The following is a 17,129-nucleotide window of genomic DNA, read 5'->3' as shown; positions in this document are numbered from 1 at the left end:
TCCCTAGTGATACCGCCTAGGATTTTGGTCTGACTTGAGGGCACATAACAAAAACAACAAACAATAAAAAATATGTGTCAGCTTGGCTGGGCCGGGATTCTGGAGTTTGTGTGGCTGCCCTCCTTTCTGTGATGTGTTGTAAATCCTGACTTGCACGTGTTAACAGGGCAGGGTCAGGCTGTGTTAATGAGGATTCAGTTGTATCGGTTAAATTAAAGAAGTGGGATCAGGCCCAGGTCACAGTAAGGGGAGTTTCCCTGTACGTAAGGGGTGTGGCCTCTATCACCTTTTATCTTACAGGAACTCAAAGAAGAGAGAGGCAGGGAGGGAGGGACCTCAGTGCCACCAGGAAGGAAAGCCGGAAGCAGAGTGTGACTTCTGGACGCAGGATCCCTGCGCTGAGAACCTCCTAGACCCCGGGGGAAGACTGATGCCTGGACACATGAAGTTCTCCAAGGGAGTCTGAGCCCACAGACGTTGAAAGGGGCAAGGACCTCCCTCCAAAGCCTGCAGACAGAGCCCTTCCCTAGAGCGGGAACCCTGTGTTCAGACTTCTAAACGCCTGACTGTGACAGAACAAACTTGTTTGTTAAAGCCACCCGCGTGTGGCATTTCCAAGAGACCAACACTGGTCTAACAGGCAGAGCCCCACGGCCCATCAGAGGCTGTGCGGGGCCAGGATACTGTGGCCCTGCCAGTCCCTGCCGGCTCCCCAGCGCCAGACCTCTGCTGCTGCGCAGAGCAGGGTGACCTGGCCCACCTCACAGCGGGAGGAGAGAGTGGTTCCCACATCCCAGGCCTGGGCAACACCCCAGCTGCTGGGCCGGGCAGGGAGACGGAGGCCCAGATGGAAGGGGCCGCAACTCAGACCCACAGCCTTCCCGTTCGCTCCTCCACCTGGCTAGCTCCTGTGCAGTCTTGAAAGCCCATCCCAGATGCCCTTCCCTTGGGAGCCAGTCCAGCCACAGTGTGAGTGTCCGAGGGCAGAGTGGCAGGTGGCATGCGACCAAAGTGAGGGTGCTCTTCCTACAGGCCCCACGAGGGCAGGGTCTGCTGGGGGCCCGCAGGACGGGAGCTGAGGGCAGGCCAGGCACGCTCAGGGTCGGAGGCATGGTCCTGTGACCCTGGCTGCTCTCCCTGCAGTGTGTCCCCTCCCGCGAGGCACCAGCCGTGCTCTGAGGAAGCACTGGTTGTCCCCTTTTACAGGAGGGGACTCTGAGGCCCAGAGAGGTCAGGGACTCGCGGAGTGACGGAGCCGGAGGCACTGCAGCCCAGGCCCAGCGCGGAGCAGCGGCCTCCCTCTCGGGCCTGCCCAGGTCACGAGGGGAGGGAGACACACACCTGAGCTTAAGGGACAGTAAGCTGGAAGAGCTGTCGGAGCCGTCGTCTTCACAGCGGCCTTCGTAGGAGAACTGGCCGTACGGTAAGTACAGGGGGGCGGACTTAGCAGACGGCGACAGGGACGCCTCAGTCTGGGACGTGGAGGGCCCCGGCTGCTGGCTGTCTGCCAGTTTCCCGTCACAGGACTCGGGAACCTTGGCCAGGATCCTATCAATGGCTAGGAAATAGGGCCAGTCGGGCGGGACGGACTCGCTATCTGTCATGCATTTTAATTTCCTGAAACGAGAGACACAAGAGCCAAGCGTGAGACACAGAGTGGGCCGGGGTGCCGTGCGGGGTCACAGGCTGGGGGCCCGCAGTGACATCAGGCTTCAGGAGAAGCCCGGCTTGGGGCCTGCCCACTTTAGATGTTAAAGGCCAGGAAGCAGAGGCCCCAAGTATAATGAGCGCTCTTTAAATGGGGTGGGGGGGAGGTCTTAGGCTGATCCCTGTGGCCTTTCTTGCTGCGCCGTGCAATGGACATCTACTGTTTGTTAAACACGTTAACCAGCAATGGCAAACTATTACGGTGTACTATAATATGGGATGTAATGAAAATATAATAAAACTATCACAATGCCAGAAACCGTTTTTCTAAAGAGCACCTCTGAGAGGCGAGGATGACGGGTTAAACGCGGGCTTTTGTGTCCAACAGGGTCTGAGTCTGCTTCTCGGCTCTACCACTCGCTGTGTGACCTTGGGCAGGTTCCTTACCCTCTCTGAGCCTCAGTTTTCAAATCAGTAAAAGCGGGATAATCAAAGTGAGTCCCTCACAGGGCGGGTTTCATAGAGTGATGCCTGGTATCTGGCAAACAGACCTGGGGCGGGAGTTAGCAGCAGCAGCGTAAAGTGTCTTGGTGGAAGGTAGCGGGAATCTATGTTCTGACGACCACACTGGTGCTGATGTTGCTGTTGACACTGGTCCAAGCAGGAACCTGATCCAGCACAAAAAACGGCTGCCCCCCCCCCCCAAAAAAAAAAAAAAACCTCACTGCCGTCAAGTCGATTCTGACTCCTAGCGACCCCTCCTGGGGTTTCTGAGGTGGTATCGCTATGGAAGTAGATTGCCCAGTCTTCCTTCCAAGGAGTGGCTGGTGGGTTTGAACCGCCAGGCTTGTGGTTAGCAGTCAGAGGCTTTAGGCATTATGCCCCCAGAGTTCCCCTTTGCCCAATAGCCTTAATATATAAAGAGCTCTTGCAAAAAAATAAGAAAAGCTCTGGGGAGGGCATCTTGGGTATAAAAGAAGAACACCTTGAACAATCAATGTGTCTGCCTGTTAGGGGGCTGCGCAGCCTTGGGCAAGCCCCTTCCCCACTCTGGGCCTCGGTTTCCCCTCGGGAGCGGTGAGGGCCCCCGTGCTTCCCACAGTGTGGCGAGCATGCCCTTGCCTCCCTGCCGCACCCTCACCTCCTAGTGGTCCTCGGCCCAGCCTCCAGGGGCAGAAACAGAACCCCTCCCCTGGGGCGGGAGGGAGGCCTTCAGGATAATACCCGGCAGCCACCCAGCCCCAGCCAGAGCCAGAGGGGAGGTGGCTGCCATCAGCGACTGTGTCAGGGCCTCCGGTGAAGGAGCCCAGTGCCCTCCCATCACTGAAGCCCCTTCCTCACCAGGTGCTGAGGGCTGAACAGCTTGAATGGGAGCCTGGGGGCCAGGGAGGTTTGGAGGCTGGGGGTCTGGGGACCAGGGGCTAGGGAGGCTAGAGAAGCTCGGGGGCTGGGTGGCTGGGGACCAAGGGAGGGGGGCAGATGCCAGTGGGCTGGGGGCCAGTCGACTGGGGACGCTGAGGGGCTGGGGGCCAGGGGCCACGGGGCTGGAGGCCCAGAAGGCAGCAACTGTGGATGCATGTCCATCTTTCCCACTCAGATCAGGAGCCGGTGGCGGCTCAGATCCCCGGTGACTGTCACAGTGACAACACCTCGGACGCACAGTGGCCGCCACATTCCCAGCTCGAGGGCTGGGCTGGGGGCAGGCTGGGGACCGCAGACAGTCAGGAAGACTTAAGTAAACACAGCTATAACCAGAAGCTCATGGCCTCGGGGGTGTCTGGCGCCTCGGAGCCCCGTCTGTCTCTCACAGGGGGGCCAGCACCCTGCCTGTGAGAGCCTGGCTTGGGGAGCCAGGCAGGCTGCCACCCGGCCCTGCTGTGAGGTGCAGGACAGTGCAGGACCCCTCGCTCCTCACAACCCCTCCGCGATTACGACCCCTTCCTGCTCCTGTGACCTCCGTACATTTGTGACCCCTCCACGCCCTCGCGACCTCTCCACGCCCTCATGACCTCCATGTGACCTCTCACTCCTGACACCTCCACGCCCTGGGGCCCCTCCACGCCCTCGCGACCTCTCCACACGACCTCCTCTCTGGATGAGCCTGCGCCCCGTGCACTGGGAGGCGCTGGCCCACAGGGGCCCTACCCCAGCAGCCCCTCAGCCTTCTCCTTCTGGGGAGTCCTGGGGGCAGGTGGGTCGCCTCTTCCTTCCCTACAGCGCCCCCGTGAGCTGGCTGCCACAGGCCTGTGGTGGTCCCAGCCCGGGGCCAGCCCTGTGTGCTGTTGTGCCGAGAGCCTCAGACCTCCCAGGATACCCGGGACCTCCTCCTGACGTCCAGCCTCAGTTTCCCCACCTGTGCAGGGGTGCCCAACCCCTGTGGTGGGGGCAGAGCCGGCCCTGGGCGGTGGCCAGCAGTCCCAGGCCGGGAGGCTGGGGATCCGGACGGGGTGTGGCCGGCTGGTGGCACCTTCTCCACGGCAGCATCCGTGTGCTTCCCTGGCCGGCCCTGAAGAGGCCCAGCCCCGGCCCCAGCCCCTCCACCACGAAGCCCTCTCTGGGCCCTCAAGCCTGTGAGGCTGTGTGAAGGGCTTCTGTGGGCCTGTCTCACACGGGCTGACGGCACCAGCAGGTGGATGGCCAGTCCTGGGGACCCTTCACCCTTCCCAACTCTAAGAACACAGATAGTGAGGCCCTGCCTCTGTCCGGGGCTGCTTCCTGACTCGGTTGACCCCATCTGGGCTGGTGCCACGTAGCCACATCCGGGCTGGGCCCATAGAGGTCACCCCACCCGGACTGGCCTCACCTGGGACTGCACCCTGTGGCCACATTGGGGCTGGCCAGGCCGGGTGGACGCCCCACCTGCACTGGCCTCTGCTGGGACTGTACCCTGTGGCCACAATGGGGCTTGCCAGACGCCCCACCTGCACTGGCCCCGTCAGGGCTGGCTGGGCCGTGTGGACACCCCACCTGGACTGGCCTCTGCTGGGACTGCACCCTGTGGCCACATCGAGGCCGGCCGGGCCGTGCAGATGCCCCACCTGTCTTGGCCCTGTCAGGCTGTGTGGACGCCCCACCTGCACTGGGCCCTGCTGGGACTGTACCCTGTGGCCACGTCGGGGCTGGCCTGGCTGTGCAGATGCCCCACCTGCGTTGGCCCCGTCGGGCCGGGCGGACGCCCCACCTGTACTGGAAGGTCATGTTGGTGATCTTGATCTTGATCTCCTCGCCCAGGCGCCGCTCCCCGGTCATCTCGAAGAGCTTGCTGGCCATCTTCTCGTAGACCTTGGCGTTGCGCTTGGTCTGCTTGAGCTCGTCGAAGAACTCCTCCCAGACGAGCATGAGGCCGCGCATCTCCGCGTCCGTCCAGTTGCGCGCCCGTCGGTGCTTCTCCGTCTGAGGGGACACGAGATAGCCGGGCATTTCGGCCGCCGCCATGCTGGAGGCACCTGCAGGGTTCAAAGGGCACCCTCAGGCCAGGCCCCCGGCCCCTGGGCCCGTGGCTCTGCCCACCATGGGCGGCAGCTGAGCGGCCGTGGGCGCTCGGCTCGAAGGCGGCTCCACGCTCAAAATGGGGCCTACGTCTGACAGGCAGGAATTTAGTTAAAAGCTTTTAAACGGGAAACGTCATTTTGATGTCACGTTTCCATAGCAACAGAGCAACTGCGAGAGCTACAACAACAGAAAGCTTTTAACTGAAAGCGCAGGAATCAGGACAGCTCTGACGGGCCATCAATATTGCAGGAGGCGGTGGCTCTGGCCCGCGGCGGCCCCCGCCAAGACCCTCCGCTCTGGGCCAAGGCCTGGAGACAGCCGTGGTGGGGACAGGGGGCAAGCAAGAGAGAGATGGGGTGGGGTAGGGACGGACGGACCAAGGTAGGTAGGCCTGCCTGCCGACAGTGACCCCACCTGCCACCCCCTGCACGGCCCCACGGATGGTCACGTGTGATGTCCCTGGCCGACCCACGTGCAGTCCATGATGAACACAGGCCTAGGGCTGCACGGGTCAGCAGACCCCGCTCTGTCTTGTTTCTCTCCTTGCAGCCAGGCAGGCGCCCTGGAGCACACAGCAGTCAAGGGGAGCTGTGTCCCCCCCCCAGGCAGCCCCGTGCACAGCGGGGGGAGCTGGTGGTGCCGCCTTCATCCCTGGAGCCCCAGGGCGCAGGGCCGGGTAGAGCTGAGGACAGGAAAGGCCTGGGTAAAACAGGCACGTGGCCCTGAGTAAGGTCTGGCCCAGCTGTGGTGCCTCCAGGACACGCAGGCGCCTGGGAAGTACCCCAGGGGACACCTCCCTCTTGCAGTGCAGTCTGGGTGCAGCCACGTACACGCAGGCCAGACACATATGTGCTCTGGGCACCTACAGGCCAGAAACACGCAGACCCAGAGGCCAGGCACACACAGGCTAGAGACACACGTACACCGAGTATATGCACACATTAGGCACATGCAGACCAGGGACAGTCACACACCAGGCAGGGCAGACACACACACACGGGCACACGCAGGCTGAGTATACACAATCAATGGGCACATGCACGCCAGGGACATGCACACACCAGGCACATGCAGGCTGGACGCACACACACCTAGAGACCAGGCACACGCAGGCCAGGGACAATCACACACCAGGCAGGACACACACACACGGTGGGCACATACAGGCAGGGCACACACAGACCCTGGGGCCATTCTCATGTAGGCCAGTCACATACACACACAGGCCACATACAGGCCAGGCACACACAAGATGGGCACACACACACAGAGGTCAAGTACACATAGGCTGGGCACACACACACATGCTGGGCACATGCACACGTTAGGCCCATGCAGGCCAGGCATCCCCCGAAGCTGGGCACACACAGGCCAGGGGCACTCACACACCAGGCACATGCAGGCCGGGCACATGCAGGCCGGGCACACACATGCTGGGCACGTGCAGGCTGGCACGCACACACCAGGCACACACATGCCGGGCACACACATGCTGGGCACACGCAGGCCAGGGGCACGCACACACCAGGCACACGCACTAGGCCTCCAGTGCAAATCACCACATAACCTGGCTGAATGCCCCCAGTTTCTGGGGGTTGCAAGGAGGCAGAGCGCCTGTGTAGCCCTAATGCTGGTCCCGGGTAGGTGGCACTGGCTGAGGTCCTGGGCTGTGGGGTGCTTGCCTTGCTCTCAGGGGCCTCTGCAGGCCCCCCAGGGGCCCCGCCGTCCTCTGCTCATCACCTGGCGCTGCCCCCGCCCCCACGCCCAGCCTGGTTCTGATGCTGGAGCACGGAGTGAGCAGCACGGCGCCCCGCTGACGGGGCGGCCTGAGGAGCGGACGGCCCGAGCTCCCAGCGGCGCAGCTGTTCGAAGGACAGCTCGGCTGGGACACGCGGACGCGGCCCTGCCGTGTGACGGGTTTCCAGAGACGCAGTCGGGTGGGCAGAGCCAGGGACGCCAGGGGCTGCCGGGGGCAGAGGCAAGGAGGTGGGAGTCCTGAGAGCCGCTCGGAGCAGGGCGTGCGGGTGGCAATGCCAGGCTGCGGGCTGACCAGGCCTCGCCCAGTGGGAAGCAGCCCTGCCCGGGAGCCGGCCTGAGGCTGCACCACAGAAGGGCATCACCGTCCAGAAGTGAGACTGGGAGCTGAGAACTCTGCTACCCACTGAGGCGAAGGCCAGGGGAACATGACAAGTCTCCTGGCAGGCCCTGGCACGGGCCGTGGGCCAGCCCGGCGTGTCCAAGGGTCCCCTGGGGCCTGGGAAAGGCTGGTTCAGCTATACCTGCACCCAGGCAGGACCCACAGAGGACAATGGGGCCCACTCTCCTCCCGGCTGACCTTGAGGACAGAGCTGCCCAGGACAGGAAGCTGGGCCAGAGCTGGAGGTGGCTCTGAGTCCCGGCCTGGCTGTCCCTGCGTCCCCATGTGTTGCTGGACACGTCCCCTGAGCAGAGTGTGACCCTGTGGGGGGAGAGAGGGCAACTTGGCAAAGGCTCAGGGGTACCAAGGGGGGCAGGGCTGGGTGCCCGGGCCCCCTGCAAGGCCCAGGGTGAGGACGGGGCTCCCACGGCAGTGCCCAGGTTAAGGAGGGGGCTGTCTGGGGCGCAGCACTCATCCTGGGGAGGGAGGGCCCTTGCAGCACAGTCAAAATGGCAGAGTAGATGGGAGGGAGGCAGGAGGGGCCCCCAAGGGGGTCAGGGAGCTCACAAGGGACCCTACCCTCCTTCCCCAAGTTCAAGGGTGAAGCTGTTCAGGACAGAGATGGGGCAGAGGCCTCACTTCCTGTGGGACCAGCCAAGGCCCCGCCTCTGGCCTCAGCTGTCCTGCTCCAGGTGGGCAGCACTCCTCAGGGAAATGCCTGGCCAGGGTGCTCCTCCCAGGACGGCCCCCAAACCTCCCCTGCCCAGGCCAGGTGGAGGTCACATGAGCAGGAGCTGGGGCTCGCTACTGTCCCCAGAGTCCAGCACAAGGTCTGGGACTGAGCTGCACTCGGAGTGAGCAGCATCAATGACGCCAGAGAAGAGCTGCCTCCTCCAGGGAGCCCTCCTTGCTCTGCAGGCAAAAGGATTTCACCCCAAGGGTCCTACTGCTGACACTTGGCCCCACCTGGGATCCAGGCTCTCCTACCACCCTTGCCCAACTCCACAGTGACCTCTAAGGGTGGGGCAGGGCTCCTCCCTGCCTCCCGGCACTCAGGGTGGAGGGGCCTTGTAAGGAAGAGGCTGGCAGAGGTCAGGGACAAGGGGGAGCAGGGCTTGGGGTGCAGGCAGCCTAAGTTCTTATTAACCTCTCTTTTTACCATGGTAAAATGGACCACTGTCATTATTTGAGCACATCATTGGGTGACATTAATCATGCCAAGTTGTGTAACTGCTTAGCTATTTCCATCATTCCAAAGACATCCTTATCCAGTAAGTAACTCCACGTTGGCCTCTTCGACCGGCCCCTGGCAACCTCGACCATCATCTAACTGGAGCCCTGCTGGTGTGGTAGGTAAGCATGTGGCTGCTAACCAGAAAGTTGGTGATTTGAACCTACCAGCCACTCTGCAGAGGAAAGATGTGGCAGTGAGCATCCCAAAGATGACAACCTTGGAGACCCTTGGAGACTCTGTCCTCTAGGGGCGCTGTGGGTCAGAATGGACTCCATGGCAGTGGGTGTGGTTTGGGCTTTGCTTCTGTGAAGACTGACAGCCTGGGAGACCCTGTGGGCAGTTCCACTCTGTCCTCTAGGGGCGCTGTGGGTCAGAATGGACTCCACGGCAGTGGGTGTCATGTTTTCTTTGATACTTCCTTTAAGTGGAATCATACACTGCACTTACCATCATGTCACCATGTCATAGCCTGTAACAGAACTTCATTTCTCGTTACAGCTGCATGACATGCCATCGTGTATCTGTATTACATTTTGTTTATCCATTCATCTGTTGATGGCCACTGGGCTGTTTCCCCCTTTAGGCCACTGTGAAGAGTGCTGCAAGGACCCCTGGGGGTGCACATCTGTCTGAGTCCCTGTGTTGAATTCTTTTGCGTATATGCCCAGGAGAGAACGCTGAATCACATGGGAATCTATGTTTAACCTGATGAGGGATGGCCAGGCCGTTTTCCACTGCAACTGCACCATTTTTACATTTGACTCAGAAGGTACAAGGGTTCCTTTTCCCCATAGCCTCACCAACACTGTTTTCCACTTGTTTGTTTGTATACCACCCTATCGGGTGTGAAGTGGCACCTCACCGGGGTTCTGATTTGCATTCACCTGATGGTTGATGATGTTGGGCATCTTCCCATGTGCGTCTTGGCCAGTTGTCTATCTGCTTTGGAGACATGCCGCCTCTTTTGCCCATTTCTAAATTGGTTATTTATTTGTTGCTGAGTTGTGAGAGTTCTTCTATCTTCCAGTTGTAAATCCCTTACCAGATAGATGATTTGCAAATATAGTCTCTCACCTGGGTTTTCTTCACACTCTCTTAATTAATGAAAGAAAACTCACCTGTTCTTTTCTTGATGAAGATATGTATCCACCACTCGTCTGTCAGTGTGTCCTAATGTGGTGGCTGAACTGTGTTGCTGTGATGTTGGACGCTATGCTACCAGTATTCCAAATACCAGCAAGGTCACCTGTGGTGCACAGGCGTCTGTGGAGCTTCCAGACTAAGACTGGGCAGAAGAAGGTGGCCAGGTAGAATATGGAAAAAACTGGTCCCTGAGCACCTTATGAATAGCCATGAAGCACCACCTGATCAGTGCCAGATGAGCCCCTCGGGCTGGAAGGCACTAATATGACTAGGGAAGAGCTGTCTCCTCAAAGTTGTTGTTATGTGCCGTCAAGTCGGACTGACTCATAGCGACCCCTCCTTGGGTTTCCGAGGCAGTATCTCTACGGAAGTAGATTGCCCAGTCTTCCTTCTGAGGAGTGGCTGGTGGGTTTGAACCGCCAGCCTTCTGGTTAGCAGTCATATGCCTTAGGCACTACACCACCAGAGCTCCTCCTGAAAGTAGAGTTGGCCTTAATGACGTGGATGGAGTAAAGCTTTTGGGATCTCCATTTGCTGATGTGGCACAACTCAAAATGGGAAGAGTAGCAAACATCCATTAAAAATCAGAATGTGGAATGTACTAAGTATGGATCTGAGAAAATTGGAACAAAAATGAAATGGAACACATAAAGGTCGATGTCCTAGGCATTAGGGCGTGAAATGGACTGGTGCTGGCCAATTCGAACCAGACCATCAGATCATCTGCTATGCTGGGAACGACACGTTGAAGAGGAATGGTGTCATATTCATCGTCACAAAGAACATTTCCAGATCTGTCCTGAACTACAAAACTGTCAGTGATAGGATAGTATCCATATGCCTACAAGGAAGACCAAGTTACTACTACTATTATTCAAATTGAAGCACCAACCACTAAAACCAAAGGTGAATAGAAGATATTCACCAACTTCTGCAGCCTGAAATTGGCCAAACATGCAATCAAGATGTGTTGATAATTACTGGTGATTGGAATGTGAAAGCTGAAACAAAGAACCAGCATCAGTAGTTGGAAAATATGGCCCTGGTGACAGAAATGACACCAGAGACCACGTGACAGAATTTCGCAATACCAACAACTCACTCATTGCAAGCACCTTTCTTCCACAACACACACAGCAGCTGTACACGTGGACTTTGTCAGATGGAGTATACAGGAATCAAACTGACTACAACTGTGGAAAGAGGTGATGGAGAAGCTCAGTATCATCAGTCAAAACGAGGCCAGGAGCTGACTGTGGAACAGACCAACTGCTCATATGCAAGTTCAAGTTGAAGCTGAAGAAAATTAAAACAAGTCCACGAGAGCCAAAATATGACCTTGATAATATCAAACCTGAATTTAGAGACCATCTGAAGAACAGATTTGACACACAGAACACCAGTGACTGAAGACCAGATGAGTTGTGGGATGATACCAAGAACATCATCCACGAAGAAAGGAGGAGGACATTAAAAAGACAGCAAAGGAAGAAAAGACCAAAATGGATGTCAGAAGACACTCTGAAACTTGCTCTTGAATGGAGAGTAGCTAAAGCAAATGGAAGAAATGATGAAATAAAAGAGCTGAATAGAAGATTTCAGAATAGCTCCAGAAGACAAAGTAAAGTATTGTAATGAAATATGCAAAGATCTGGAATTAGAAAACCAAAAGGGAAGAACATGCTCAACATTCCTCAAGCTGAAAGAACTGAAGAAGAAATACAAGCCTCAAATTGCAATACAGAAGGATTCCATGGGCAAAATATTGAATGACGCAAGGAGCACCCAAAGAAAATGGAAGGAACACACAGAATGATTGTACCTTCAAAAAGAACTGGTTGATGTTCAACCATTTCAAGATGTAGCTTATGATCAAGAACTGATAGAACTGAAGGAAGAAACCAAGCTGCACTGAAGGAATTGGTGAAAAACAAGGCTCTGGGAATTGACAGAATACCCACTGAGATGTTTCAACAGATACAGTGCTGGAGGCGCCTACTCATTTATGCCAAGAAATTGGGAAGACAGCTATCTGGCTAACCGGTTGAAAGAGATCCATATTTGTACCCATTCCAAAGAAAAGTGATCCAACAGACTGGAAATTAATGAACGGCATCAGTACCACACACAAGTAAAATCTTGCTGAAGGTAATTCAAGAACGGGTGCAGCTGTATATTGACAGCGAACTTCCAGAAATGAAAGTTGGATTGAGAAGAGGATGTGGAACAAGGGATATCATTGCTGATGTCAGATGGATCTTGGCTGAAAGCAGAGAACACCAGACAGATGTTTACCTCTGTTTTATTGACTATGCAGAGGCATTTGATTGTGTGGATCATAACAAATTATGGATAACATTATGAAGAATGGGAACTCTTGAACACTTAATTGTGCTCATGAGGAAACTTACATACACCAAGATAGAGTTGTCCAAACAGAACAAGGGGACACTGTATGGCTTAAAATCAGAAAAAGTGTGTGTCAGGGTTGTGTCCTTTCACTATACTTATTCAATCTGTGTGCTGAGCAAAAAACCCAAGAAGCTGGACTATATGAAGAACACGGCATATTAGACAAAGACTCATGAACAACCTGTAATATGTACACAACACAACCTTGCTTGCCGAAAGAAGATGACTTGAAGCACTTACTGCTGATGAAGACTGAATGCAACAGTCTGTGGTATGAATTACACCTCAACATAAAAAAAAAAAAAAATCCTCACAAGTGGACCAATAAGCAACATCACGATAAATGGAGAAAAGATTGAAGCAGTACTCAAGAAATCAGCCATCGTGGGCAAATCTGCTGCAAAAGACATCTTTAAAGTGTTGAGGAGCAAAGATGTTACTTTGAAGACTAAGGTGCGCCTGACTCAAGCCATGGTATTTTTCAAGCGCCTCATATGCATGTGGAAGCTGACAATGAATAAGGAAGACTGAAGATGAGATGATGCCTTTGAATTATGGTGTTGGCAAAGAATACTGAAAATACCATGGACTGTCAGAAGAACTCAACGGCAGTGCATTGCATTGCATTGCATTGCATTGCATTGCATCAGAAGAATGAACAAATCTGTCCCTGGAGGTGCAGCCGGAATGCTTCTTGGAAGCGAGAATGGCCAGACTTGGTCTCACCTATTTTGGTCATGTCAGAAGGGACCATTCCCTGGAGAAGGATCTCATGCTTGGGAAAGTAGAGCGTCAGTGAAAAAGGGGAAGGCCCTCAATGAGATGGATTGACACAGTGGCTAAAGCGATGGCCTCAAGCAAGGACTGCGAGGCTGGCCTAGCACTGGGCAGCATTCTCATGTACCCAGGGTCACTACGAGTCTGAATCCACTCGATGATACCTAACCACCTTCCCCACCATGTTCAGTTGAATGTATGTTCCGTGTTCTGTTTATCCGTTCATCCACTGATGACTAGATCTTTTCCATTATGGACCACTGTGGACAATGCTGCAGGGAACACTGGTGTACGTGTGATTTTTGTGTCATTGTGTTCAAGTTTCTTGAGTGTCTACATCTAAGAGGGGAAATGCTGGGTCTTGTGGTAGTTCTGCCTTTAGTTTTTTTTAGGAACTGCCAAAGTGGCTACACCATTTTGCATTTTGCATTCAGCAATGGCTGAGTCCAATTTGTCCACATCCTCACCAATGTTTGCTGTTTTTATGTTTGTTTTTTGTTTTGGTCTTAGTCATCCTAGTGGGAGTGAAGTGGTATCCTATTTCCTTAATGGCTCAAGATGTTGAGCACCTTTTCATGTCTTGTTGGCTAGCTGTGTATTTTCCTTAGTGGAATGTCTAGTTGGGTCTTTTGCCCATCTTCCAATTTGGTTGTCTTCCTGTTATTGATAGTGTGTTGACGGACATGAGTTTTTAATTTTCTTAAAGTCTAATTTATGAATTATTTTCTATTATTGCCTGTGTTTTTAACATCATGTCTAAGACTCCATTGTCATATTCAAGGTCATGAAGCTTGCTCCTGAGAGTTGTATAGCTTTATCTCTTAAAGCCTCTGATGCATTTTGACTTGATTTTTATATATGGTGTAAGATAAGGGTCAACTTCTTTTTTATGTGGATATCAAGTTATCCCAGCACCATTAATTAGAACACCATCCTTTCCCCACTGAATACTCTTGACACCTTGTCAAAAATCAATTCACCATAGACTTGGTTATTCTCTCCAGCTCATTCCTTTGGTGTATGTCTATCCTACCAGCATCACTGTCACCGTGTCTGGATTACTGATGTTGTTAGGCATCATTGAGTCAGTTACCACTCATAGTGAACTGCCCCTTTTTTTTGCCTTCCCTTTCACCCAAATTAATAACTGTTTACCCTCCACTTAGTGAATTCTCCCCCCTTCCCCACCCTGCCCTGGCAATCATCAAAGAGGCTTTCTTTTGTGTGTGTGTGTGTGAAACCCTTTTCTTGGCATTTTACAGTGGTGGTCTCATGCAGTGTTTGTCATTTTGTGATGATGAATTTCACTCCGCATAATGGCCTCTGAATTTATTCGTGTCAGGAGGTGTGTAGTGGTTCATCCTTATTCTTTACTATTGCATAGTGTCCCATTGTGGGCATGTACCACCGTTTGTTGATCCATTTCTCCACTGAGGAGTATTTAGGTAACTTCCTACATATTTTTGATTTTCCAGTTTTTGTTGCTAGTGATTTCTAGTTTTCATTTCCTTGTGACTGGGAAAAAAAAAAAAAAAAAAAACCTTTGTATGTTTTCAATCTTCTTACTTTTCTAAGACTTGATTTGTACCCTAACCCATGGATTGTCCTCAAGAATGTTCCATGTGCCCTTCAGAGGACTATGCGTTCCGCTTTACTGTGTGGAGTGTTGTGTGTGTCTGTTGGGTCTCCTGGTTTATAGTGTTGCTCAAGTCTTTATTTCCTTATTGATATTCCACCTTGTTATTATAAGTCTCCAACTATTATTGTGGAAGTGTCTATTTCTCCCTTTGATTCTTCTTCTTTCCCCCCCCTCCCTTCACATATTTTGGGGTTCTGTTGTTAGGTGCATATATGATCACAATTGTTTAATCTTCTTGCTGGATTAAATCTTTTATCCATATATAGCGTTTCTGTCTCTTGTAACCTTTTTCAATTGAAAGTCTGTTTTGTGATAATAATACAGGCACCTCAGCTCTCTTCCACTCTCTATCTGCAGTGTCTTTCTATTACTCCAGTTACGCTCTGCCTGGAGAATATTTCCTTCTCTTATTCTAATTACTGCTGGCAAGGAGTATCTTTCTTTTTCTTACTCTTAATGACTATTTGCCTGGAAGAAGTTTTTACATATGTTATGGACTGAATGGTGTTTCCAAAACACTGTATGTTGTAAATCCCAACCCCCTGCTGCCTGTGTTTATAATCCCATTTGGGGATGGGTGTTCTTTTGTGTGCAAAGGAGGCAGCACTAGTGTAGGGTGTGTTTAAGTCAGTCTCTTTTGAGACTTAAGGGAGCAGACTCAGCAAGTAAGCAAGCACTATGTAGGGGAAGACACATGCCGTATGGTCACTAAGGAACCTAGGTATGAAACACAAGGACTTTCCTCCAGCTGGACAGAGAGACAGACACGGAGATCATTCCCCTAGCGCTGCCACCCTGAACTGTGACTTCTAGACTCCGAAACAATGAGAAAATGAGTTCATGTTCTTTCAAACCACCTTCTTGTGGCATTTCTGTTATGCCAGCACTAGAAAACTAAAGTGGGCGATCTACTTCCATAGAGATACTGCCTTGGAAACCCAAGAAGGAGTCTCTATGAGTCTAATCGACTGGAGGGCAGTGAGTTTGGTTTTTGTTTTTGTTTTAGATAACTAAGACACCATTGTATTACTTCCAACCTCTGTGTCTTTGTATCTAAAGTGAGTCTCTTGTAGACAGCAAATAAATGGATCGTTTTTAAAACTCCAATCTGCAGTCTCTGACTTTTAATGGGAATGTTTAACCAACTACATTTATGGTAATTACTGGTAAGGAAGGATATAGTCCTGCCATTTAGCTGTTTGTTTTCTGTAGGTCTTGTATGTTTCTTTCCTCAGTTTCTCCATTACTGCCTTTTTTGGGGGGGAACATATAAAAATTCTTTTCTGTAGTGTACTGTTCTGATTCCCTTCTTTCCCTTTCTTCGTATTTTAAAATTATTTTCTTAGTGGTTACTTGGGGAGTATAGTTAACATCTTAAACTTCTAACAACCTAGTTTGAATGATGCTGACTTAGTTACAATGGTATGTGCAATGCTATAGTGGTACACTGTGCCTCACATTCCTCTGTGCCACACTTTTTACGTTACTGTCACAAAGCACATTTTTATACACTGTGGCCCACTGGGACAGGTTTGTCATTGTTGTTTTATACTTTTCCCCTTAAAACATATTGGACAAGACCAGGAGCATTCAGCGTAGCGGCCATATACTTAAATCATATAGGAGAAAGAAAGAGTTACAAAGCAAACATTCAGGAATACTGGTTTTGATATTTATCTGTGCAGTTACCTTTACCAGTGTTCCTATATTTTCTTATGGCTTTGAGTTACTAACTCATGTCTTTTTCTTTCAGCGTAAACGACCCTTTTAGTCTTTCTTGTAGGGAAGGTCTAGTAGTGATGAACTCCCTCAGCTTTTGTTCATCTGTGAAGGTCTTTTTTTTATTTTTCTTTCATCCCCTTTTAGCACTTGAAATGTCAGCTTACTGCCTTCTGGTGTCTATAGTTTCTGAGAAGAAATGCTTTTAATCCCATTGAGGATGTCTTGGGCATGAGGATTTGCTTCGCTCATGCTGCCTTCAAGAGTCTCGCAATTGTGTTAAGACAATTTGGCTATGATGTGTGTCAGTGTCGATGTCTTTACACTTCTTAGATACGTACAGTCAAGTCTGTTTTCAGATTTGGGAAGGTTTCTGCTATTATTTCTTCAAATATATTCCCCTCTTTCTCTTCTCCTTGATTCCTAAGATGCATGCATTGGACACCTGATGGTGTTCCACAAGCTTCTCAGGCACTGGTCACTTTTCTTCTTCTTTCTTCTCCTGCTCCTCAGACTCAGTAATTTGGATTGTATTATCTTCATGTTCACTGATCCTTTCTTTGGCCTGTTCTAGTGTGCTGAACCACTGTAGTGGATTTTCATCTCAGTTATTGTACTTTTGTGCTTCAGAATTTGTTTAGTTCCTTTTTGTAATTTCTCTCTTTATTGATGTTCTCATTTTGTTCACACATCATTTTCCTAATTTCCTTTAGCTCTTTGTTCACAGTTTCTTTTAACTCATTAAGCATATTTAAGACACTTGATTTAATGTCTCTGACTAGTAATGTCAATGTCTTGGGCTTTCACAGGGATAGTTTCTGTCAAATTCCTTTTTTCCTGTGACTAAGCCAATCATTCCGTAAATTTTTTTTTTTTTAATGTTTATAATTTTTTTGTGGTGGTGCAGTGCCTAAGGCATTTGACTGCTA

At 52.0% G+C, this 17,129-nt stretch overlaps 1 protein-coding gene across 1 annotated transcript in view; it reads right to left on the bottom strand.

The window, feature by feature from the left end:
* MSANTD1 (Myb/SANT DNA binding domain containing 1) overlaps window positions 1–9,418 on the bottom strand; it is a 10,616-nt gene extending 1,198 nt beyond the window's left edge. Inside the window, exons 1-6 of the mRNA XM_007953521.1 lie at window positions 9,395–9,418; window positions 7,475–7,597; window positions 6,822–7,237; window positions 5,158–5,228; window positions 4,829–5,114; window positions 1,342–1,617 (exon numbers count right to left, since the gene is read on the bottom strand). Of these exons, the coding sequence (XP_007951712.1) occupies window positions 1,342–1,617; window positions 4,829–5,114; window positions 5,158–5,228; window positions 6,822–7,237; window positions 7,475–7,597; window positions 9,395–9,418 (1,196 nt within the window). The remainder of the gene's footprint in view (window positions 1–1,341; window positions 1,618–4,828; window positions 5,115–5,157; window positions 5,229–6,821; window positions 7,238–7,474; window positions 7,598–9,394) is intronic.
* Between the last annotated feature and the right edge of the window lie 7,711 nt (window positions 9,419–17,129).

Source organism: Orycteropus afer, unplaced genomic scaffold, assembly GCF_000298275.1.
Source record: "Orycteropus afer afer isolate SDZICR_OR568_19922 unplaced genomic scaffold, OryAfe1.0 scaffold00398, whole genome shotgun sequence".
Lineage (NCBI taxonomy): Eukaryota > Metazoa > Chordata > Mammalia > Tubulidentata > Orycteropodidae > Orycteropus > Orycteropus afer.
The sequence above is the reverse complement of the archived record's forward strand: the minus strand, read 5'-3'. Positions and strand labels throughout refer to the sequence as shown.